The 24,441-nt window shown below is 38.0% G+C and overlaps 1 protein-coding gene across 5 annotated transcripts in view; it reads left to right on the top strand.

Moving 5' to 3' along the window:
• Positions 1-24,441, top strand: part of dpp6a (dipeptidyl-peptidase 6a) — a 280,730-nt gene that overhangs the window by 114,783 nt on the left and 141,506 nt on the right. The window contains exon 1 of one of the 5 annotated variants that reach the window (XM_016673256.1): positions 6,341-6,439. The exons of the other annotated variants lie outside the window; for them this stretch is intronic. Within the exon in view, the coding sequence (XP_016528742.1) occupies positions 6,356-6,439 (84 nt within the window). The 5' untranslated portion in view covers positions 6,341-6,355. Of the gene's footprint in view, positions 1-6,340; positions 6,440-24,441 lie in introns of those variants that run through there. 5 annotated transcript variants of the gene reach the window in all.

The following is a 24,441-nucleotide window of genomic DNA, read 5'->3' as shown; positions in this document are numbered from 1 at the left end:
TGAACTATTCAAGGAAGCAAAATAGGCCACCTAAACGTTTGTAATAGCTCATTTTCTACAAACACCCAGCGCTTTAACTAGGTTACATCCAATCCAGTGAATTAGGAGACAAAACGTTGTTACTGTTTGGCTTTTTATGTCAAAATTTTAAATTCGATTTTAAATTTCCATTTATGATTTAGTTTTTTTATTTATGTGAATATATTGTAAGCTATTGTAAGTTTGGATTTTTACTTCACAGCTTTCAGATGTTCACTGCTAGAACAAGTGAGTATCCAGTGTAGTTTTGAAAGAAAATAACTTGTTTGTAAAAAAAGAAATAAAAAAAATACAGATACAAAATTTATCTTAATCAGTTGTGTGTGGGATTTTCTTTAATTGTACTGTTTAACAGTTCCTTATGTCTCATTATTCAGCTTTATATGCAAGCTGTATGATGATGGACATTAAAACTATAAAGTGATTTAAATTTTGAATAGTGACTCCAATACTTGGGATGTGAACTTGCAAAAACTGATTTGTCGGCATCTCTGCACAGCTTTATTATTTCAGGATGTTATTAATTAACATCTGACCTCTGCCATAACCCTGAAAATGTCTTTTGTAGGATTGTGATCCAGAACATAAGCCCAAATCAAGTCAAAGGGTTCACCAGACACACAGAAACATTCTGGGGTTGAAATTTCTTCTCTTCTGTTTGAGCAGCGTTTGAAAACAAAACATTTTTTTTTCTCATGTTTTATTCAGATGGAAAAATCTGAGCGTTCTCATTCCTAAAGCAGAGTCATCCCCCTGGTATTTGGCTTCCTGATGTTTGGCTTCAGAGTTACATTTTCTGATAACAGAGAACAAAACTGGCTGCTTGTTAGCTGCCAACGTTGCAATATCGAGTGTCCTTGAATGCCCCACCAAGGAGAGTTGGCAGGAAGAACCACTCTGGCAGCTTGAAAAACATACAATAAGTCCCGACTAAAAGGCTGAGAAATAAAGCTTCACATGTGGTTCACTCTTGAACAGGTTACTACGGAGAATATCAATGAGCCCATCTACAGACGTAACTACATCCATATGCTTTGAGGTGCTGTAAAATGTCAAATTAGAGTCATGATTTCATATTTAAGTCCTCTCCCTCGGGGACTCTGTAATGAGACGGTTATTAACTGGTCATAGCGTGTTGTCGGTGTGATTCCAGGGCCATCAGGGGGACGAGGATTTGTAAATGAGCTTTGTGGAGCTTGGGCCTGTAAGAGCTAGATTGCTGCGCCGCCGATGCTCCCTGGTGATAACCGTTTGGCTTGTGTCGGCACAATTTACAAAGACGCGCAGCAGGAAACACGTAGGGACTCTGGGACATGTACGAAACTTTCACACCTTCACTTAGTTGCTTTTCTTTATTTGTACAGACTTTGAGCGTGTTTGGCCTCGCGGGCATTGCATCTCTTTGCTTGTGATGTGAAGGGAACTAAAGCGCAGACGGGAGGTTAATGGCTGCCTTCGGCTCAGGCAGCGCCTCGGCTTGCTGGGGTGCGGTTACGCCACAAACTTCGCAGTCTGCTGGAGGATGGAAGCCATCCCCGGCGGGGTTTTCTCCCTCGGGGGCGAAGTTGGAGCGATCTTCCTTCAAAGACGAGGCAGGGCCCTCCCTGGTGGTTTCCCTTGGTTTGTGTCTCCATCTGATCCATTAGTAATCCATTTCTCAGACAGAAAGCAGCCTGCCTGGTTTATGTGTCAGTTTGTCACCTCTGGGCTGGCGTTGGACAGAACTGGACAAGTTTCTGAATTATACACACCACTGATAAATATTGTAATGTTGTATGTGTCAAAGGCAAGAAGATTGAGTGGTGTCCTGTGTTGAGAAAAAAAATCTACCAGTCTATAAATTACAGCAGTTTGTATTTTTGTTGGTTATAAGGTTTCGAAGCCAAACTAATTGTATGTTTAACTTCCTAATTATGAGAGGTTAAACCCTTAGTAGAAAAATAAAAATAGAAATGATCTTTATTGTCTCACAAAGGGGAAATTCAGGTTGAACAGCAGCATCAGAAATAGTGGCTTTTAAAGTTTGAAAAACATATAAATAAAAACCCAATAGTATAATGTACAAGACAATAACAAAAAATACTGAGCAGTTATTAAAAATAAACACTGGATTCGTAATCCATGGAAAAAAGTTGGGTAACTTTTCCAAAGATGTACATTATGTGCATGTGTGTTGAACACTGAGAACAGCTGCGTATTCATTATAAATGTGTGTGAAACTTTGTCAATATTCTGCTAATGTAAAAAAAAACCCAACAAAAAACCCCACACAATTTCACAGTTACGGTATTTCCAATAAATAACTGCAATTAAAATCGCACGTGACAAAGATTAATGCAATATTTAAAAAAACTTCGTTTTACCACTTCCGGTCTCCTCTTCATTTCTGCCAGTAGTAACATCTGGCTGTTGATCACATGACTCGTATGAGGCAAAAAAAAGTGTTTACAATACGGTTTTGTGAAATACTCACATTTTGAAACAGCCAACAAACCAAGTTTGTTTTTTATATTATTATTGCCATGTTTCCATTAAGAAGATTTGTTTTTGTAATTCCAATTTGCACAATTTTAAGGTCAATGGAAACGCAGCTAGAGACGGACTATTTACAATGCAGGATATCGGTGCAGAAAAAACTACTCCTACTGTTAGTAGAAGTTGAGGTGCAGAAAAAATTTGGCTTATTTTTAGCCTGATTAGAAACTCAAAACTATTACTGATCATCTGGAGGAATAAAAGCAGCAAACTCATTAAGATTTTTAATGTTTTGTAGAAGATGTTGCATTGTTCAATTGTGAATTTGCAGATGTGTAGTAAATCTCCTCCCGTTTGGCCAGGAGCAGTGAGGAGTACGAGTCCAGTGTGTTTTTTATATATTCCTTAAGTTTGCCACTTTTTATTCCCCTATAATCAACAGGCTGAACTAACATCAACTATCTTCAGTGTGGGTGGTGCTACTGAATAAAGCCTTAAAGATAGCTCTATTCTCCTCTGTCAGGTGTTTAATAAAAGAATCTGTCAAAACTAAGAGATCAGACTTGGACTTTGGATCTAAAGATTTGAGACCTGACTTAGGCTGCGTTCACACAGCAAGCGAATGTGACCCACATCCAACTTTAATGGTCCAACTTCGATCGATTCAACCCAAAAAAATCCAACCCATGACTCAGTTTCATCTTGAAAAGCTTCTCTGATTACTGCAGACCGATTCAGGCCAGGCTTCACTTGAAAAATAGATTTTATTCTCAATGAGACTTTTACCTGAATCAATAAGGGATGTAGTAATATTAATAACAACATAAGAGGGAAGTAAATTTTGCAGCAGCAACAAGACTGCCTTAATGATGCCCTTGCTTCGCTGTTTATCTCTGGAATAATGATGCAAATCAAATAGCTGGTAGGCGAATCGTGGCTATTTTGTTAATCTAAATATATCCAAGAATCTCTGAAATGGACAGATAATGAAGTTTAGCACATCAACACCCAGGTGTACCCTGCAGACCAAAATCCCTTCAAGCAAGCGTCACTTCAGCTCAGTGAAAATATGAAGAGCGTTTCCTCTAAAGCATGCAGACGGCTTAATGATGGCTGCTGCGGATATCAAAAGAAGATTTATCTTAATTTATTGGCCTTGGCTTTGTAAGAAGATTACTTCCTGACAAGACTGGAATAGTTATTATCGGACTTGTGCTGAGATGAGTTACCCCCGCTGCATCTCCTGGGCAGAGATAAGGGAGAGACAAACACATTTTAATGGTGTATAATAGTTTTTGTGTTGTTTTTAATGTGTTGTGTGACATGACTGATGATGCTAGATTGGAAGTGGAGTTTATAGGGTAGCAGAGTATGATTTTTATGCAGTACAAAAATATATGTGTTGGAGTTTATACAATTTTAACAAGCAGTACACTGCAGGACTTGTGCAACATCACTATGATGCTATAATCATGAGATGAGATTACTTGAAAATATTAAGTTGAAACTACAAACATTTTATCTCCTACCATAATGTAAATATATTATGGTAAAATTAGTAACTTTTTTTTATGTCTCAGCAACACTATTATAATATTTTTCATTGCCAGTATTGCTCAATGAAATTGTTGTGCAAACACGATTCTATCATGTTAATGGGACATGTTACAGCTTTAAATCCCACTTAATTTTTTCAAGTTATCTACATACCTTTCTCATGTAAAACAAATTCAATAAAAAAGAAACAGATCTTTGATAAGAAAGACAAAGACTGCAAGTGCTCCTGAACAATTAAACTTTATTTAAATGAACATTCCTAAATCACACCATTTTGTATTTAACATTTTTTACATTTACGACACATAACATTTTTAAATTGAGTCTTACCTGAAATACAGTTTTAATGAACAAACATGTTTAAACATGTTATTTAAGATATGAAATGATATCAAGTTTTGGTATATTAATATTTAACATATAAAATGGATATTAAAATATAACAGTTAAGCTTTATAAAACATATTTAACATGATATTGAAAAGTATTTCAGATTTTAACAATGTTTTTTAACATGTAACATGACATTAAAACTGCAGTATGAAAGTTTTATAAAGAAGCTAAATTTTATAAGTTACACACTGCAGGTTTAAAGGCTAATCTGGAACATATTTGTACAAAAGATACAGCTGCCTGCCAGTCCTCAGCCTCTCCCTCCCGTTTCAATCTCTTCTAAGTAACGTAAAAGTTAAAAAGTTAAAAGTGAATGAGATGTTTGCTACCTTTAACAAAAAAGCTTCAGTCTGTGAAAGCAGTGTAGCAGCTAATAAAGCTAATAAGGCAGCTTATCAAGATTCAGCCAAAGTAATGAAATGACAAACTGCAGTCTGATTTTTATTATTAATGTGTTTCTTCCCACTGAGCAGTGAAAGTAAATAAAATGTTTACATGTCTTTTGCTCTAAGTATTTACTTACTGTATATTCGGTTGGAGCAGCCCTACCTGAAGTGATTTGAGCTGAAAAAATAAAAAGTCAACGCGATGTCATGGAAACATTGATAGAACTACTCGTTTTCAGACTGTGAGCATCTTGTACCCCCATATGAATCAGTAACAGTAGCTGCAGATGTTCTCTGTTTCTGTAAATATGTTGTGGATTCAAGTAGTTGTATTTGAGTACATAATGAGGATATTTCTGATATTTTTAACCATTTGATAGCAAATGTTGAGGAGACCACCGGACCACAACCACCCAGCTGGGCTTTAAGTTGAGATTTAAAGGCACCCAGTGTTTCAGCTGTTTCACAGTTTTCTGGAAGTTTGTTCCAAATTTGTGGTGCGTAGAAGCTGAATGCTGCTTCTCCTCGTTTGGTTCTGGTTCTGGGGATGCAGAGCAGACCAGAACCAGAAGACCTGAGGGGTCTAGACTGTTGGTACAGCCAATCGGCACCAAGTAAAATAAATTGCACTCCCGGATTTTGTGCTTTGCAAACAGTAGCCAGTTATCATTGTTTCAGCTGAAGAATATTATAAATATGTTTCACAGAAACCTCCACAAATCGCCGTATTTTCCACAAATCATTTGGAGACGTGTAAATATGCAAAACTGTTTCCTGCTTCAGGATCTAAATGCTTTGCATATAGTTTCATGTCAAATGTTTTCCATGTTTTCTTTTCATCTTTTCGCCACTGTTTTCGTTTTGCACCTCGGGGGCTGCCGTAGCTAGCAGCTAAATGCACAAACAAGAGAAAACAGAGCTAATCAGACTGCGCAGCTGTTGTTTCCCACCAACACAGCTGCAAACTTCTGATCTCAAATCAGCGCCTCACCTGCCGGGGCTCCATGCTGGAGCTCTAATGGTTGAATAAACAGTTTAGCACTGATTGTTCCCTCAGTGGCGTCTCAAACAGAGGCGTTGAATTACCTCCGCTCACCCTGCATCACCCCTCTCCTCTCCTGCTGCATCTCCACCCTCCTCCTCATTAGCTTAAGCCCTTTAATCATATTGGCCCTGTGATAATTGTAAGTTATTGTTTAAGAGGACTCCTCTTGAGTAGATGAAAGCTAATACTGGCCTTGCTCCCCGCCGTCCGCCCCATTAAGGCCCGCTAATGGTGATGCCATGCTGCAGCGTTTGCAGATGGCTGATCCTTGAGGGGAGGTTGTTTTTGTTTGTCGTTGCCGGGAAGTGGACGGTGTAATGGTTTTGGGTGTGGCAGCTTGTGCCTGAGTGGGAAACGCCGGTCAGCTGTGGAGGCAGACGGCGGCTTGCCAGAGGAGCAGCAGTCAGCTAACGTCAGCAGGCAGAGAGAGGCTAACCGGGCTGATCCGGACCTTCTCAAAATGATGTTCGATCATCCCATGGCGACGCCTTTGGGCCTTCACAGGAAGCCCTCCAGAGTGGAGACTGCCAAGAGATTTTGGAGGGTGAGTTTGATTGTTTTTAAGTGATTGGAAGGTTTTGGTTCGACTTTGAAAGTAGTTGGCTTGCGCATGTTTGCCAGCCTTATTCTCTCTCTGGAGGTGAAGAAAAGAGCTTCAATTGTGAATGTTAAAAATCCTTAAACATTTCTGGCTGGGTTGGTTGATATGGGCTTAAAGATTTATCACAATACTTTAGATTTATTTCTTCTTTTGGTAGCTGTATGGATGAGACTGGGTGACAAATCAATCACAGGCCCACAAACTAAACACCTTCAAACACTTTTGCTCTTAAAATCTTGTCCTTGATAGTTTGTGTTACTTTTATGTTGCTATTTATTTTACAGGTTAAGAGCGTTATTAATAAATACATAAATAAAAAATATTATTATTAAACATAAATACTGCTCTTGCAAAACATCCCCTAACTGAAATTAAGTGCTTTGGTTTTTATTTTAATTTTATTGGTATTTTACTGCCAATTTCATTATCATTTTTTAATCAAGCTTATTTTATCATACAGCTCTGAAAAAATGGAGAGACCACATAAAATGATCAGCTCTGATTTTACTCTTTATATTTATATGTTTGGTTAAAATGAACATTGTTCTTTTATTCTATGAACTACTGACAACATGTCTCTGAAATCTCAAGCAAAAATGTAGTATTTGTGCAGAAAATGAGAAATGGTCAAAATAACGAAAAAGGTGCAGTGCTTTCAGATCTCAAATAATGCAAATAAGACAAGTTCATATTCATTTAGAAAGAATACTGATGTTTTAACTCAGGAAGAGTTCAGAAATCAGTATTTGGTGGAATAACCACCAGGTTTTCAATGGGCTCTTCATTTTCCCACATCTGTATGTAATTATTGTGAAGCACTTTGGTCAGCTGAGTTTGTTGTAAATGTAAATAAACTTTGACTTTCTTTTTTGTAATGTGCTTCTTTCGGACACCAGTCACAGAAAGAAACTACACACAATTACTGCATTTAATCAAATTGATGGATATTCACTGATATTGTTGAGCAAACAGTGGAGGAAAATATTAAAAATAACATTCCCAACAATGCAGACAATCTGAACCTCATTAATTTGATTGTATTGTGTCAACGTTATCACGATAAATGATAAACGATATGATAAATACCCAACTCTAATCTCTGCTGCTCGATAAAAGACTCGTTCTTATCACTCTTCTCCAATCTGACTGGCAGATTAACTTCTGGCCTTTCTGAAAAGTCGTCCTCTGAAGGAGGTATAACTTGGATAAAAAAAAGTCTGGCTCAAAGTTTGTCGTCTTCCTTAGAGGTGATCCCCTCAGGTGTATTAAACTCAGTGAAGGATGCGACCAGAGCTCCTAACAGGGTGGCTGTTTGAAGCACAGCAGAAGCCAGTCAGTGTTGTATTGCGGTGCTGACGGTGGCTTTAAAAGGGTAAAGATAGACTCTTTCTGCTGGAGGTCAAGTGCTGACTACAGAGGAGTTTGGCTTGCTTTAAAATCTAGAGTTAATTCAGAAGTGCATCTTGATCCTCACCGTGTCTGGGTTGCTCTTTGCTTTCTTTTCCTTCAGCCCGCATCAGTGCTGCTGTCTTTAGATACCCAAGAGCTTTCCCTTCACTTTAATCTCCATCACTCGTCGTGTGTGCTGGCTAAACTCTCCCCATTTCACACTGTCGACCTTTACTCTCTGCTATTTGATTTGCACTTTGCAGCACTGCACCTCACTTGACTCGCACTCGGTTAAGTGTCAATCTGGACAGGCGTCTGTGGACAAGAGACTCGACTCTCCTGCTCAGACCTCTTTAGAGCCTTTTAGTTGTGCTCAGTTGACATTTCTGCAATTTATGGATGCCTTTGGTTTGTTTTTTTTAGGCATTCTGCTCCAAGTTTCGCATATCTTTCCTGTTTGTCAGAATAAAATTGACTCGGATTTTTCTGTGAAGTGCTTTAGGAGACCAACTAAAACAGAAGTGTGTGCAAATCTGCAGACTTGGCGTTCGCTGTGAGTCAGGATGCGGATAAACTGCTTTTTGTTGAGCTCAAAAACTTATTTAAAAAATATGACTGGCATTCTGCATTAATCTGTAACAAAAGGCTTGAACTGCTGGAAAACGGACTGTCCAAGGACACGCTTTTAAATATCTCTGAATCGTTTTCATTCCAAACATTTATTTTGTGTGAACTTTGGCTTGTTAATGTCGGTGTTTGGTGATATTTTTTCATCACTGAGTTAAATTAAAACAATGTTCTAAGAGGTGCTGCTGGAGTCCTGCAACTTTTTGATGGGTTCAAAATCCAACACCACTGAGAAATTATTCATTTACCTTTCCAGACACACAATAACTTAATTACATTATTCAGCAGAATACCAACTGGAGCTTGAAGCCCATAATTTGAATACTTAAATATATCCTTCTGCATATTAGAAGTTAACTAGTAGAACTATAAAGTTTAGCAAGTTTCTGAGGTCGGTAAGCTGATGAGTGGTGTAGAGTTCGTCATTCAAGACTTTACAATTTCAAACAGAAGTCAAGTTGATGACTTTCTCTTGTCTCCTCTGATCCAAAACACCTTTTCAGTAAAATGCAAAGGTTGTTGTCAGAACATTAATTAATTGAGCAATTAAGACATGTGAGTCACTGACGTGTCGCTCTATATTGTTAAATTTTTGGGTCGTTGAAAAAGATGAAAAACCGCATAAAGAGATGAGTCAGGGATGTAGAGTAGGTGTTAGAAATATTAAATCGTAGGCCAACTCCCCATTTAGGGCTGTTTTTATTATGTTTGACATAAACTGTATCTATTTATCATAGATGTGCACAAAAAGAAATTACGAAAATAAATTCACTTAATGGAAACACGCCAATTTCGGGGTAAAAATTTTTTTTTGGTTAGTTTTTTGTTTTGTTTTGTTTTTTCGGTTTTTTCAAATTTGTTTGTTTTCCCGGGGTTGCATTGGAACCCCTTTTTTCTTTTCGCGAGTGTTGTTTTCACCTGTGTGTTTTTCTTGTGGGAGAATATGCGGAGGAGGCGAGGGTGTGTGTTTGGGGTGTTGTGGCGGGGTGTTTTTTTCTCTTTTTTTTTCGTGTGTTTTTTTTTTTGTTTCCTATTCATCCGGCATGTGCAGAATATTGACAAAGTTTTGCACACATTTGCATTTGAGTCACAAACATTTATGGCTTCTTTCGTTCCTCTCTCAAACCACGTTTTGCCCGTCCAAAATCTGCACTTTTCTGTTTTCATATTGGTTTTCCTTGTTCTTCAAAATGTAAATGAGTTGTGAGCCGACGAGTTTGCTCTTCTGTGTTGGGCCATCTGCTGTTTTTATTTCCTCCAATCTAGAAGTTTGAACATCACTTTCTGCAATGGAGTGCAGATACCAAACCGCTGCGCTTGTTTTCGGGGGTTTTATCCTGGGATGAACCAGCCTCCGCCTGCATGTGCTGCTGGGTTTAAAATGCACCGAGATATTATGCTCGGAAAATATCCTCTTTACAAAATGACGGTTTTCCTCCGCTTCTTCTTATTTTCCCTCTCAGTGGGCTGAGTGGAGGGTTTTCTTAAAATCTGGGATTGCTTCATTTTTAAAAGTGACAGTCACTTTAGATTCCAAAGCTGGGTTTGGAGCTCTTCTCCTGTCTGTGAGGGGAAAATGAAAAGCACCATTATCTGCAGCACATGGTTCTCAGTCATCCCATCTTTCATGTTCTGAATGGAAAGTCAAGATAATAACTCAGAGTACAACCAGTTCCAACGCAGATTTTCCATTTGAACAAAGCTTGAATTTGAAGTATTTGACAGTGGCTTGTTTTATAAACCTCTACATTGATGGCCTTTTTATGTTGGAGCAGTTATGTTTACAACAAGTGGGAAGTATAGGATGGTCCTTTTTCTGAACCTACAGCTTCCAAAGATAAATTTTCCATCATAGCTCTCCTGCGGTTGAAAGTTTCTCACACAAAATACCAGAGAAAGCTTGAAAGTGTCTCAAGGTTGTGACCAATAACTTTTCCTGCTTTGTGAATCAGTTTGTAAACTTGTTTACATTTCTAAATTGTTTACATTTCTTGTCTGCAGCTAAACAAGTCCAGCTAGTTAGCCAGCTAATGTTAGCTTCCATTGTATATGTTTCTACAAAGCTCACTAGGTGTTTATTTCATTTTCTGGTTCATTATGCAAAGCATATTGGAATATGAAGTATAAGTACCACAATTTTTAGAATATTTATTGTCCTTCTGATAGCAGATTTTGTTTAGCTAAAGTTGTTAGCTCTGTTCAAACGTGATGCTAGCGCTACTCATGACTGGGTCATTACTACTTTGTTTTCTAAACCCCTAAACATATATATATTTTTAAGGCTAACTAACGATGTATTTTTTCTGAACTTAAGTAGCTGTAACAAACATGTCCATAAATACTTAAGACCCGTTTTAAATTGCTTATAACTGCCTATTTTCGTAGAGCTAACGACACATTTGTGCTCAAAGGTTTTGGCACCACCAAAGCTAATTTACAACCATCATACAACCACAATGTTTTACCCGCAGCAGAAATCTTCATCTGTTTTACACCAAGAAAGTGTTATTTTCTCCAGCATTATGAATATATGGAGTGCACAGAATTAGAAATAAAAAGATGCCAAACCAAATCAATATTATCCAGATTCTTTCTGTTTCAGTAAAATTAAGATGCTACAAAGACCTTTAGACTACAATTAATTCAAAAGTGACAACATTTTTCCACCACATTTCAGATCCCTTTGTTTTATTTTACTTCATGTGAGAAATCAATAAGAAAATCTCAGGAAACCTCCCTGCACTGCAGATTTAGCTTGTATATTGAACAAATTGTCACCATTTTGTTTGTAGGCTGTAATGAATTTTGCACATTCAGTGTTTGTTTTTGTTCGCTCTTTCTTGTACGTTTCAAGCGACGTTCTGGCTGCTTGTCAGAAATCAACCACATTTTCTTTCTTTTTTTTTATCGTCTTTATTATTTCATTTCTAACTCTGTTCTCCTTTCCCCTAAGAAGCAAATGCCTCCCAGAAAGAAAACAAGCTAATTTTGATGTTTTGTGAAAGCAGACATTATTCTGTGTAACAAGTTGAACTGAACAAAAGAAGCTGGAGTTGATTAATCCAGCAGAGAAACCTGAATGTCTCTGCTTGTAACCAGATCTTCGGCTCGTTCTTGAACATCTTCTTTCTGACAGTTGTGCCACACCTGGTGTAGAAGAAGAGTTGGAAGTTTTTTGTTGCAGCATAGTTGATAGAAAGTGAAACACTGTCGTGTCAGAGTTGTATCTCTCTGCAGAAGCTGATATCTCTTCAGGAAGACGTCGCATTGATCAGAGATCTATCGATTTGCGTCTTCTGCGTTTCCACCAGTTGCACGCTTGTTAATGCTGCTCTCTGTAAAACGACGGTGCCAAAGTGCTCCTTCTTCCCCATCTTGTCTTCTTCATCAGCTCATAAAACAGATGCTGTACCTTTTTACCTCATTTATCAATGCCTCTCTGCTCCCCTTCCCAGCTCCCTTTCTTCATATCTCCTCCATCGTCTTTTGTTGGAGTGCCGCCGCTGACAGGAAGGTATTGTGTGTCTGATTGCAGGGAATCACTGGCAGCGTGTCATTGGCTTCCTGCACAGGAGAAAGTACTAATGGTTGGAAAATGGGAGCCTGTGAACCGTTGCTACCTTTGTAAAACGCGCTCCCAGTGACTCCTGCAGCAGTTAGTCAGTTAATTGAACAGTGAAACATGAGCACATTTGTAGCTGTTTAATTGAATTATTGAATTCTCATTTAACAAGGCATTTCAAAGATTTCACACAATTATAGGTTTTCAGGTCACCAAGTTTGAATTTATGTCTTGGAAGAAACTTGAAGAAATCTTTACTGGTGATCTTTTAGCATGATCTGAACTTGTTTCAACTCCAAGAAATGGCTTGTTCCGAGTCAACAAATGGGAAAATTGGTATTTGTCTTATCTCTAGCTGCATTTCCGTTACAAATGTGTGCAAATCTTTGCCTATATTTTGCTAATGTGGAAGAAAATAGAATTTTTGCAATTGTGGTGGTTTCCATTAACCCTTATTGTTCGAAAGGCGTCACAGATGACACATTTTTACAGGCCAGCTTTGCGGTAGAGTAACTCTGTGATACTTTGCAATATCTGAAAAATTCAAATGGTTTCTGAAAGGGGAGACGTTGCGCTTTCCAGCCAATATTGGGTTATTACGGTAATTTCACTCCCATTGTTGCATGGAGCATGTTTTTCTTTGGTTTACTCTGATGAAACACTCTTTTAATAGATGGTAAATTGCTGCTAGATATTGAAAGTTCCAGTTGTTATGGATAAAAGGGCAAAAATATTTACTCACAGGACATTTAAACCCTCAACAGTTAAATAAAAAATTAAATTAGAATCGTGAGTGAGTAAGCTTTTTCACATAAGTCATTAAAATCATGGCAACGACAGATGTAAAAATTCAGATTCAACGTGTTCAAATGAAAAGCTTTATGAAATGCGCAATGCTGAGGGCTCTGATGTATTTAGCTGTACATTGTCTGCAAAAAACAAAAACAAACCATCATTCTCCTACCACTTCCTGTCATCTTCTTCGTCGTTTCCACCAGTAGTAACATCCTGGTGTTGGTCATGTGACTTGTGATGTGAAAAAAGTATTTCCATTGCAGTTTTGCAAAAGCCATGTGATCTTGGCACAAAAACTTAATCAAAAAACAGTTTTTCTCTAAATTGACAATTTTCCATTGAGCAAATTGGTTTTCATAATTTAAATTTGCGCAGTTTTATGATTGATGGAAATGCAACGACTGTCTATTGATTATTTTAATTTTTTTATGCCAAGTATGGGAGGAAATTCAGCTAATTTGCCATGGGAAGATGTAGAACCTCAAAACTTGACTTGATGTACTTTCATAACCTGAAAGTAAATCAAAAAATTCAACAAAATAAACCACCCATTTGTTGCTCATTCCATCAGATTGTGCATATTTTTCTTGTAAATATTTGTGAATAAACTCCAAATTGAACACATAACCTTACTTTGGCAAATCTTTTCTTTATCAGCTTTGGACCGCTCTGGAAAGTTTTGTATCAACTGAAAATAATTGATGCCATAAATGAATCATAGCAGAACATTTTTCTGCATTGAGCAATATTTAGTTTGGAGTTAATGCTGTAGGGTTTTATGAAAATAAAAAATATATTTGCTACCAGCTCGTTAGCTTTTCAGCGCTGGAGTGAATCGAATCTCTTTGGACGAGTCGTGGAGCCGGTGGTGCAGGGCATATTTCAGGGTTAGACGGATGAAAGAATCAATTAAAGAACAGAAGTCTTTTTGGAGAAGCAGTAAAACCTCCAGCAGCATCAGCAGCCTCTTCATTTTGCTACTGTGAAATATGAAACTGAGAAACAGCTGCATTGCTTGAAATATTAAGATCAATGAGTATGTTTGGGAGACATTATATAGATGATTTATCTCTCTTTTTCTTGTAATTGACCAATCCTTTTGGCTTCAGACGTTACTGTATAAAGACACTTCCCCACTTCCACAGGTGGAGCATCAATCATGTTTGGACTGATGCAGGATTTTGTTGTCCTTTTCTCTTCCTCGGGTCATGTTTCATCTGTTGTGGTTGGAGAATTAATGTGTGCATGTAATTTATGACCCACTCAGACAGGGTGCTTTATAGCTTCATGCAATATTGATACACAGTGTGTATTCAGCCTCATTCTGAGGTTACGGTCAGATCGGAGAATCCAGCAGGTATTGTGATGTCTGTGATGTTGCTGTAATAAAGGCGCAGACCAAGCTGGAGGCGTTTTATTCTGTCTATTTCCCTCTTTCTGTTGCACAAAATAACCCAAGAATGCTTTTAGGATTTAAGGTTAAAGTTTATATCCAGTATGTTTTACATTGTATATCACAATATTGTATGGAAAACTCGTAAAAATACTCTCAGAGAATTAACCAGTCAATACGCAGGACTCGGATTCTTCACTGTTCAGCCAACGGGAGATTTATTACCCATCTGAGACAAGTCCAACACATCACATCTTTTACAAATATCCAAAATCTCTCTTTTTGCTGGATACATCACTTTTTATAGGATTTCATCTCTGCTGGTGTGTATTTGAAAGTTTCCACCAGTGACATTGCTTCCCTTCATTTGCGCAGTTATCCTCATGCAATTCATACATACTGTATGCATGTTGCATTTTCTGGGAATTGAAATCTGCTCCATCTCAAAGGCGTTGAATAACAAATTAGTCAAGTTGTTATTCCTTATCTGTCCTAAATTCCCTTCTGACTTCTTTTGGCTCTGGCTGGTCGTCTTAAGCAAGCAAAGTGACCTGGATCTGTGTCATAATGTTTTCCCTGCACAACGGCATTATAAAAACATTTCTCTCTAACAATACCAAACCGTGCACTGAAATTTGACGACGGGTGACGTGTACAGAAATGGATTCTATCATTTGACCTGAATTCACAACACGATGGCCATCCAAGAAGACCACGACAGCATATCTAAAATGTTTGGGGAAAAAATGCAGCTGGCACAAAAATACTTGCTACTTGAAATGTTATTGGCCAGAAGAGCATTGGCGCTGATTGGATGAAACCCAAAGAGCAGCAATTCTCTAACTACGTATAAGTTAGGGAAGTTATTGAGTTATTTAAAGACAAACACTCCAAGTATCTGTTGTTGTCCTAATACTTTACTCTTTTGCTTTCTATGCCACTAAAGTGCTAAAAGTTCTTACTTTTAACATGTTTGGCCCTAAAAAGTGACTTTGTATTCGTGCTGGGAGCTGAAGTCAAAATGCTGATGTACCCAAACATTCTCATCCATTTGGCTCAGACACTGAGGAAAAATGGTTGGTGCTGCAGTGAAATAAACATGTTGGAGAAGATTTTTGATAACGTGGCTTTAGATTTATTTAATAAAACTATTTGTGGGCATCAGTAGACTATTTATCCTAACAGAAGACAAATAAAACCTTATTAAACCCTGACCTTGAGAATGATTATCAGTTATCGCATTGGGATGAGAGGCGTTGTCCTCACCCTTCAGTTTTTATTTTTGCATTAGTTTAGTGATTTTTGAGCCTCATCTGTATTTCCTTCTTGGCTCCTTGGGAAAAGTAAGAGTTCTTACTCATTTCATTATTGTGTTGACAATGAGTGATTATACATCCATTTGGGACTGCCTGATGGAATTGTCTTTTTTCTGTCTTTTTCTGTAATTTTCTCTGTTGAGGACAAAACTGTGAGTACTGGTGAGAGACGCAATAACTCCTAATACGGTAATTTCTTTAGACCGATCAGCTGATTTCCTGTGAACTCAAACATTCATTGTTTTTAAAGCTGGAATAATTCATTTATTGTGAAATGTTTGTGCAGGAAGCTCCGGATTCCGGTGAAACTTTTTACATTTCAAACCGAGAAACAGAATTATTACAAGAATGGAAAGTAATTTATTCACATTTTTCTAATAAACATATTAATAAGAACCTGAGCTCTGGAGAAATCTTTGCTAATAGCTTCAGCAGACTTTCTGGGAAATGATCGGTGTGAGCTGTTTAATTCAAACTCAACAGTTTCTCAGCAGGCACGCTAAATAAAAGCTTTCATCACTTCTGAAAAATAGCTGCTGCTTTAATTCGTTCATTTTCTACATGCAGCTCGCCACCTTCTATAGTATGTCTTTATAAACCTGCCTGACAAGAAGACCCAGTCCTTTAGAGCAAATGAATTTGCCATCACCTTGCCTTGTAAGTGACACTTTAATGAAAACTAACTCGGTTGCGACTCTGCTGTGTGTGCAGCTTGGAGACTCGGGGCCCCGGCACCGGGCTCTTTCAGAGTGATATTGCAGTGTCAAATGTTAGATGAGCTGAATGTCTGAGTGAAAAATAGGATCAGTGCAGCCCCCTTTATTATTCATGAGCAGGAGACTCTGGTCACTGCAGAGAAATTTATTAGAGGGCAACTCCTACAACTTACACGCTGAATGCCACAGTCTTTTCAGCGGCAAACTGAGTCGGCTGTTGTGTGTTAATTTAAAGCGTCAGTCAGAAAGATCTGTTTCACCTGCTGCACGTTCACATGTTCACTTTTTAAAGATCGTTCTTTTTTAAAAATATGTTCATGAACGTCAAATTTTAAGACTGAACTGTAATTAATATTAGCGAGTTCAATGCATCCAACTTTTCAATTAATCTTTGCTGTCGAGATGTAAATAGACAACATGGACTACATTATTTATATATTCATTTATCATGAGTCAAATCGTCAGTGGAGCTCAGGACTTCACTGTAGTGACACACTCTTGCATCATCTTTATCTTTTGTTTTGGGCCATCAGAACCGGTCTTCATCCTGATTTCTATGCTTTGACATTTGATTTTCTTCATATAATCGTTTGTGGCACCTTCATGTGTCTGGAAATTGTTTTCTTTTTCATTTTGCCATCATGCAAGGAAGCGGTCACCAACAAGAAAAAAAAACTGAATGGAAAAAAATATCGCAAAACATTAACAGACCAATCCAGGATTTCTTCATATAAAAATATAATGAAATATCTGAACCAGGCATTTCCTGATTGATCTGGTTTTGTTTATCCAAAACTGATCTAACAGAAATATCATTTATTTCTCCTACAGAGACAAGGTTCATGTGTAAGTTAAAGGTAAAAATATAGAAAAGCTGAAAAATAAGAATAACATACGGGCAAATTTACAACGTAAGAAATGCAGAACAGAGTAGGATCATTTAAAAATGCACGATGTGCATAAAACAGACAATTTACAAGAAATTTGAGCTTGTGTGGTTTTACGGTCTGTCATCTGCTGAGAGGAAGGATCTGTGATGACGCCTCCTTGTGCACGTCGGATGCAGCAGTCTGTCAGTGAAGAAGCTTTCCAGTTCTAAAACAAATTAAGTTATTTTGCATTTGGTCAAGCTTGTTTGTCTTCAGTTGGAAGGAAACATGATGAGGGAGTAAAAGTGGAAGCTGCTTCAGTTTTCTTTCAAGGCTTAAGTTGGTTTAGTTGTGATGAAGATTAGCTTGAAACCTCTTTTCCTCCTGAGCCTTTGCAGATAACGCTCTTTCTGAACACATTGCTGTGCACTCTGCTCCATCTCTGTAGTTATAATAAATACATTCACCATACATGAGAACGAGCAGGATGTGGACTTCACAAGCTGCTGGAAACTTCCTAAATCTGCTGTTCCTGCCTCGTTAGCGGGCTGGAAACAGATTTCAGGGGTGAACCCAGCAGTAATAAGTGTTGATTAGAAGATTTTGCAAAAGCATTGTTAATATTTAATGAGCTCCAGAGAACACTATGGCGTTATGCTTTTTTTAGAATGGCTGGATCCACAGTGGTGCACAGCCCTCCTAAGAACTCCATTATCTGTTTGCATGCATGGTCAAGCTAACTTACAAGAGACATGGTATGCTGTAATCAAATATTCATGTTATATATGCCTTCCTGCAGCATTAAGGACACATTTGTCTGTTTCTCTGCTTCTGTTGGATGAAAATAAGACAAGCTGTACAAAGTTCAACCATCACATTGTTGAACAAAGAACAGATCTCAAAACCCTTTAGCTTTTAAAGGCACCATGAAGCTTTGATGAAGACATTTGTTAAAAATGAGATTTACGAATGTTTGTAAACAGAGCGCTCTTCTTGTAGCTCTTTGGTGGAGATGGCTGAGATTTTTATTTATTTTTTTGGTTTAATTTTAGAATGAAATGGCATAAGCTCCCCTAGTCAGAGCTCTCCCTTCAAATGTCACTGTTCTCCAGAGAGACGTAGGTGTTTGATTGAATCTCTGTGGGGGCTTGTTTGCACTAATCCGGGCTTTCTCTGAGGGGTGCTTCTGAGTGAAAGTGTGTATTCACACATCTGTCAAACTCAATCTGGGAAAGATTTGACTTAAAATAGCTTCTCTGGCTTTCCTGCCACAATTTTACAAGAGGACTTTTGTGGAGTTTGTTCATTTTTTTTGGTCAGTAAATTATTTCCTAGAAATCGACATGTTCAAAAAAAGTGTCTGTTTAATGCAAAGAAGATGACTGCAAACTTTCTTCTCCGTTAACCTATTTAAGTAGGAAGAACTGGATTTTTTTGGTTACACAAAGGCAATGATTGCAGTGAAAAGCAGTGGTGGGCGGAGCTAAATGTTCCTTTAGCGCTTTAGCTAACTTTGAAGATGTTTGGTGCATTTTTCTTCCACTAAATAAATTTTCTTTTTCTGTTTTATAAACTTCCATTTGAATAAAGGTTAACATCAGTGTTGGAATTTTGGCTATTGACTGTTAAAAATCCTTCGAGTAGCTAAATGTTTATATTCGTGCTCTTATTTTGAAGTGGATGAAAACGATGAAAACTTAATTTCAGTTTTCTTTCATCCAAAAATCCTACAAGAAAAAACACAAATGGGAAATAAAGAAGAAGAAGATATAAACATAAAAACATGTGAATTAAAATGTCAAGTAAAGAGATTATTTGTATTCAATTCAAAGTGCTTTACTTCATAAAAACTAATAATACACAAAGGCAATGATTGCAGTGAAATGTCAAACGAACGTCAAATGATGTCAAATGAAATGTCAAACAAATCTACATTAAATATGTTGATAAGTGTTCAAGTTATTAATAAAAATCAACAATAAACAGCTGGGTTTTTGGTCTATATTTAAAGAGCTTCAGTGTTTCGGCTGTTTTGCAGTTTTTGAAGTTTTGAAGTTTGTTCCAGATGTGTGGTGCATAGAAGCTGAATGCTGCTTCTCTTTGTTTGGTTATGGTTCTGCAGAACAGACCAGAACCAGAAGACCTGAGTGTTTGCTGTCGTTATCATTAGCTTCCACTTTAGCATCAACTGAACTAATAAGATTAATGCATTAGGGTTAGCACAGCTTTGTTTTTAGTTAGCATTGAACAACACTGGTGGGAACATGTTTAATTCAGTGCAATCAAATATAAATAAACATGTGACTGGTTGTCTTTGCCCTGTGTGATGGTGTCTGACGTATGAAAGCCTGCTGTTCTGAGACTCCTTGTGCTCCGTGTTGTTTGACCCACACAGACTCGATGATTACATTCTCTGCCAGCGCCATCAGCCCGGCTCCAGAAATCAACCTTGTGGTCCTGCAGTGTCATTAAGCTGTCAGACCGACTCAGACATTGACTTTGGCCTCTTAAAATAGGGCTCTGATAGCATCCGTACAACCCAGACATCCTCTGCAGCAAATATGTTCAGAATAATATGATTGAGTTTCGTATCACAGTGAAAAAGTTGTGTATGCAATCACTTTTGGAAGGTAGATAACGTTCTTCTTCCGCTTTTGCTCTCAATTTGTGACTCAGATTCTCTAACAAATGATATTTTTCAACACCCAGCATTTATTTTTTGTGAGTTTTGGTATCTATGTGGCCCTTCTATGTTCGTCTCAGGTCCAGTATGGTTGACTTTGCGACCGACACATTCAGGTTCACTGGATTTATTCTAACAAAAGAGGAAATCGAGTTGGTGGTTAGCATCAGCCCTTTAGCTTCTGCCACTATACAGTAAACAGAATATAGCAAATAATCCTAAAGAAACTAAAGAGCAATATCTACCAATGAACAGTTAGCAGCAGTTAGCATTTGTAAAATTAAGCATCGCTAAAATGGACAACGTTAATAATAACAGTTAAAAACGTTTACAAAACACAGCAAAATTACTTATGAAACCCTGTATATGACTATATTTGTCTAAAATACATGTTGAAATGTAATACTTGTAAAGAAAACAGAGAGCTAATCCTAATACCACCGCAGTTGCCAATGGCAACAGAAAAGGGAGAGGAGCTGTCAGTTACTGGTTACCATGGTAACCACCAACGGTAACAGAACTTAATTGACCAATAAAAGTCTGGAGAAACAACTTAATGACTAAACAAAATCAATTTGAAGAATAAACAAATTTTGATCAACTTCACATCTATAATATTGTTAAAATAAAACCCTGTTTTGTCTGTCCTTTGCTTTATATCTGTTTGATTCTTGAGTAATTTAGTTATTTTAATTGGCTTTGACAAACTTTAGGAGATTCTTGCCAATTTATCACCTTGAAAGGAAATTATTGTGGCGACTGTTATGTAACAGAAAAATATGCAAAATATGTTGAATATTGTATAAAAATAGCCGTAGGTTCAGCATTTTAATTTTCACAAGTTCAAGAACAAAGAAATAAACCTTGAATGCTCTTACTGATTGTATGGAAAGCATTGTTGGTGTCTAAGATAACAGAATATTTTCATTTTCATTTCAGTTCCCAACCTTTTATCGGTGGATGGAAACCCAGATTCTTCTTGAATCAACCTTCGAGCTCTTAGTTTCATGTTTCTTTGATATTTTTATTGCTTTTATTGGGCAATGGACTAAGACAAAGCAATCTGTGTAATTGTGCGTGGATGAAACTGTTGAAACATAATAACGGGTATAATTCAGACTAACTACATCAATATGAGGCAGTGGGTGGAAATGAAATCTCTCCTGTGGATTGGAAGTTGCATAATTTAATCATTGAATGCAGTTTTTGTTAAAATAAAACAAGGAACAAGATAAAGGAATTACGTTCTTCTCACCCTGTGATAAAGATAATTTTCAGAGAAAGCATATGATGGCTTGTCTCTTTGCCTATTCACATCATCTTGCACATTGCTGTGTGGAAAATAATTTAAAGTTGGCAGTATTTTACCTCTCCTGTATGCAGACAGCTGTGGGTATAAAAGAATCAGTTGCCACGTAGTTGCTAATCCGAACTCCAGGAATGTGTTCGTTCTCCCTCTGATCCGGCGGCGCAGCTGCAGCCTGAGTGTTGAGGGTATAAAACGTACAAAGCCTCCCAACAACGCCATTAGGCACTCTTCTCTTCTGGCGCCAGTTGCTGCTAATTATTGCCCTGCTGCCAACACTTTGCGTCTATCCATTTGATGTAAAGAGCAGAGTGGGAGCGGGGTTTGGACTTTATGTCCCAGTTGTGTCCCCGAATCAACCTGCAAACTCGGGCAGATAGTTTCCCTTCATTTCTTTTTCGCCTCGTCTGATTAGAGTATCACAGCTGGCTAATGGCATTTTCATAATTACTTCAATGATAAGTTGTTGTTGTTATCAGGCTGTTCATGAAGGAAGCCTTTTCAGCCGGGCACACAGGCCGGGTGCTTGTTTGGCTTGCATGTCAGAACAAATACTTGAGTGAAGACAACGGGCCTCTAAACATGGCCATAACAACGTCCCCCATGTCTCGCTGTTTCCTGCTCAGCAATATTTAGCATACAAATAAGAAACGCAGACATTGTTTTGTTTACTTCTGGTTGCAGTTCTGCCATTTTTCCCCTTTTATTTAAATGGCTATAGAGTTTTTTGCTTTGTTTTACGTTCTGCAGGCTTTAGGTCTCTTTGAGTCATTTAAATCCTATTTTTGTAAGTTTATTTCCCTTTTATTTTTAAAAGCCCTTGTTTTCTCTTGTTTCTTTAGAAGGTGTTGAGAATGAAAATCCTGATCGATGAATCATAATTTGTATTGACACACGGAGCATAAAATCAGCCAACAAAAGCATTCAGACTTTACTTATTTTATTAACTTTCAGCGCTGAAAGGAGACGCTTTACCATTACATTCGAGAAGAGTTTCTAAAAAAGTCTGTGCAGCGTCTGAGGAGAAAGAGGAGGGCAGCTGATTATATGGACTGAAGACACTCCCTGAAATCACACCATGTCTCTGTGGCCTGATAAGTTTCTGTTTCTCTGAGGAATGAGCCTTAGCGTCTAACAGAATCCAAAATGTAACTCTTTACTATGGGCCTTTTGTCTAACAGCATGTGACTCTTTCTCGACCTGGTAAAGCGTCTCACCAAAGGTAAGGTAATTTTATTTATATAGCACATTTTTAGCAATGAGGCTATTCAAAGAAATAATACGTGTACTTAGTTCTTGTCGTGGTCCAAGTATTTTGATATTTTGAACATATTTGAACCCTTTAATGCCTAAGTCTCAAATCTCTGCCTTCATATTTTTGCTTTTTTTAATTGTACGAAGTTCTTTAAATGCCCTGTGAGTAAATATTTTGCCATTTCTCCATAATAACTGGAACTTTCAAGGTCTAGCAGTAATTTTCGCAGTTTACCGTCTATTAAAAAAGTGTTTCATCAGAGTAAACTGAAGTAAAACGTGCTCTCTGCAATGGCGGGCGTGAAATTACCATAATAACCTTATATTGGCTGGAAAGTGCAATGTCTCCCCTTTGAGAAACTGTTGTAATTTTTCAGATAATCCAAAGTATTGCATCGTTACAGTACCGCAAAGTTGGCTTGAAAATGTGTCGTCTGCGACACGTTTGGCCTAGAAGGGCTAAAGAATGAAGACTTAGACTCGCTCTGGCTAAGCGAAATTAACCCTGTGTTTGGGTTAATTTCACATCATTTGTCCACAAATAATAATATTCCATTTTCCCCCCACAAACCCGATGAAAAGATGATTCTTTTCAGCCTGTGTTGTTGTTGTGTCTCTTGGCTTGTCTGTCCTCCCCAGATGCCGGTGTCTTCACTTAATCAGCTTGTACTTTTGCCCAGCAGGAAGCGGCACCGTCTCCCAGGTCCTCATTGACACTCTGACTGGTCGACCGTGCCGTGTTTTGATTTCCCTTTGATTTGACAGTCTGGCTGCGCCGCCTCCTCCCTCTCCCCTCTGATGTACAACTTGCTCGCTGACACGTGCTGCGCGTTGGCATTTCCAGGAGGCTATTTCCAGCACGCAGGAGACAGAACCACCCGAATGCACCTCCAGTTGTCACTTTTGTTTCAGATATTAGTTTCTGATTTATGGCCATCATTTTTTTTCCCCCCACAGTGAAAGCTCAGATCTGCCAGACAAGTGATGTGTGAACTCTCTGTTCTCTGTCAGCAAATCACAGAGGGAGGCAGTCAGGAAAGGCTTGTTGCTTTCTGTTGTTGATTCTCTTTGAGCCAGATTACCAATATACGCATCCGTTCATCCATTCACCTGTCTAACCAGCCAGCAGTTTTCTTTGGTGCATCCTGAGGTATGAAAGGTTTTTCCAAATAGATCCGTTTAGACCACCAACTTTTTTACACAATAGCTCTACATTTGGTTTTCACCCTAATAATCCTGTAGCTCTGTCCACAAACTAACTTTTTAAATTAGATGGAAATACAATTGGTACTTTAATTGTATTTCTGAAAGAATTCACATTTTGTATGTTTTTGTATTTCCATTTGAGTTTCTACTGCTTCTAAAAAACAACACCCAAATGGTTTTTTGCAATAGGTTAGTGTGGTTTGGTGTCTGGAAAATGAGCCGTTTCAAAAACCTCCGGAATGTAATGTCTCAATTCAGCAGGGGCTACTCGTTACCTAGCAACCCCAGCCAAGCGCAGCCCGTCACCTAGCAACACAAGCTGAGCTCCAGCACGTTTGGTCGTCTGGTTTTACCGCTGTACAATGGCTGCTGGAAAAGACAAGTGTTTTGTTGTTGACTTGCCATCCAGAAACCGCTTACTGTATTCTTATTGGTTATGCAGGAGGCTCTACTCCTGCTTTTCAAAGATGTATGATTGTGTAGTTGTACATCTGTTTGCAGCCATTTTCATGTGCGAGTGTGAGAGTTGAACTGGAGGAGTGGCCAACAGCACTTTATTTGAATTTACAGTGACAAGACGCCCTAAAACATCTCAATCTAGAAGGAACTCAAAATAGGCCGAACTGATCGGACTGAAATCTCATGATCTAAGAACGAGTAACTGAAATCCTCACATATTTGAGACTGCTCTAAAAATATTCATAACTCTTTATTATAATAGTTTAAGCACCAGATATTTGTATTTCTGCTATATGAATAGCAGAAACCTCCTTATCTCTACCACAGAAGCCAACCTGATGTTTATTTCATTCACTTACAACTTTATGTT

The sequence above is a fragment of the Poecilia formosa genome, unplaced genomic scaffold, assembly GCF_000485575.1.
Source record: "Poecilia formosa unplaced genomic scaffold, Poecilia_formosa-5.1.2 Scaffold72, whole genome shotgun sequence".
NCBI lineage: Eukaryota > Metazoa > Chordata > Actinopteri > Cyprinodontiformes > Poeciliidae > Poecilia > Poecilia formosa.
Note: the sequence above shows the minus strand (reverse complement) of the source record. Positions and strands in the feature narration are given on the sequence as shown.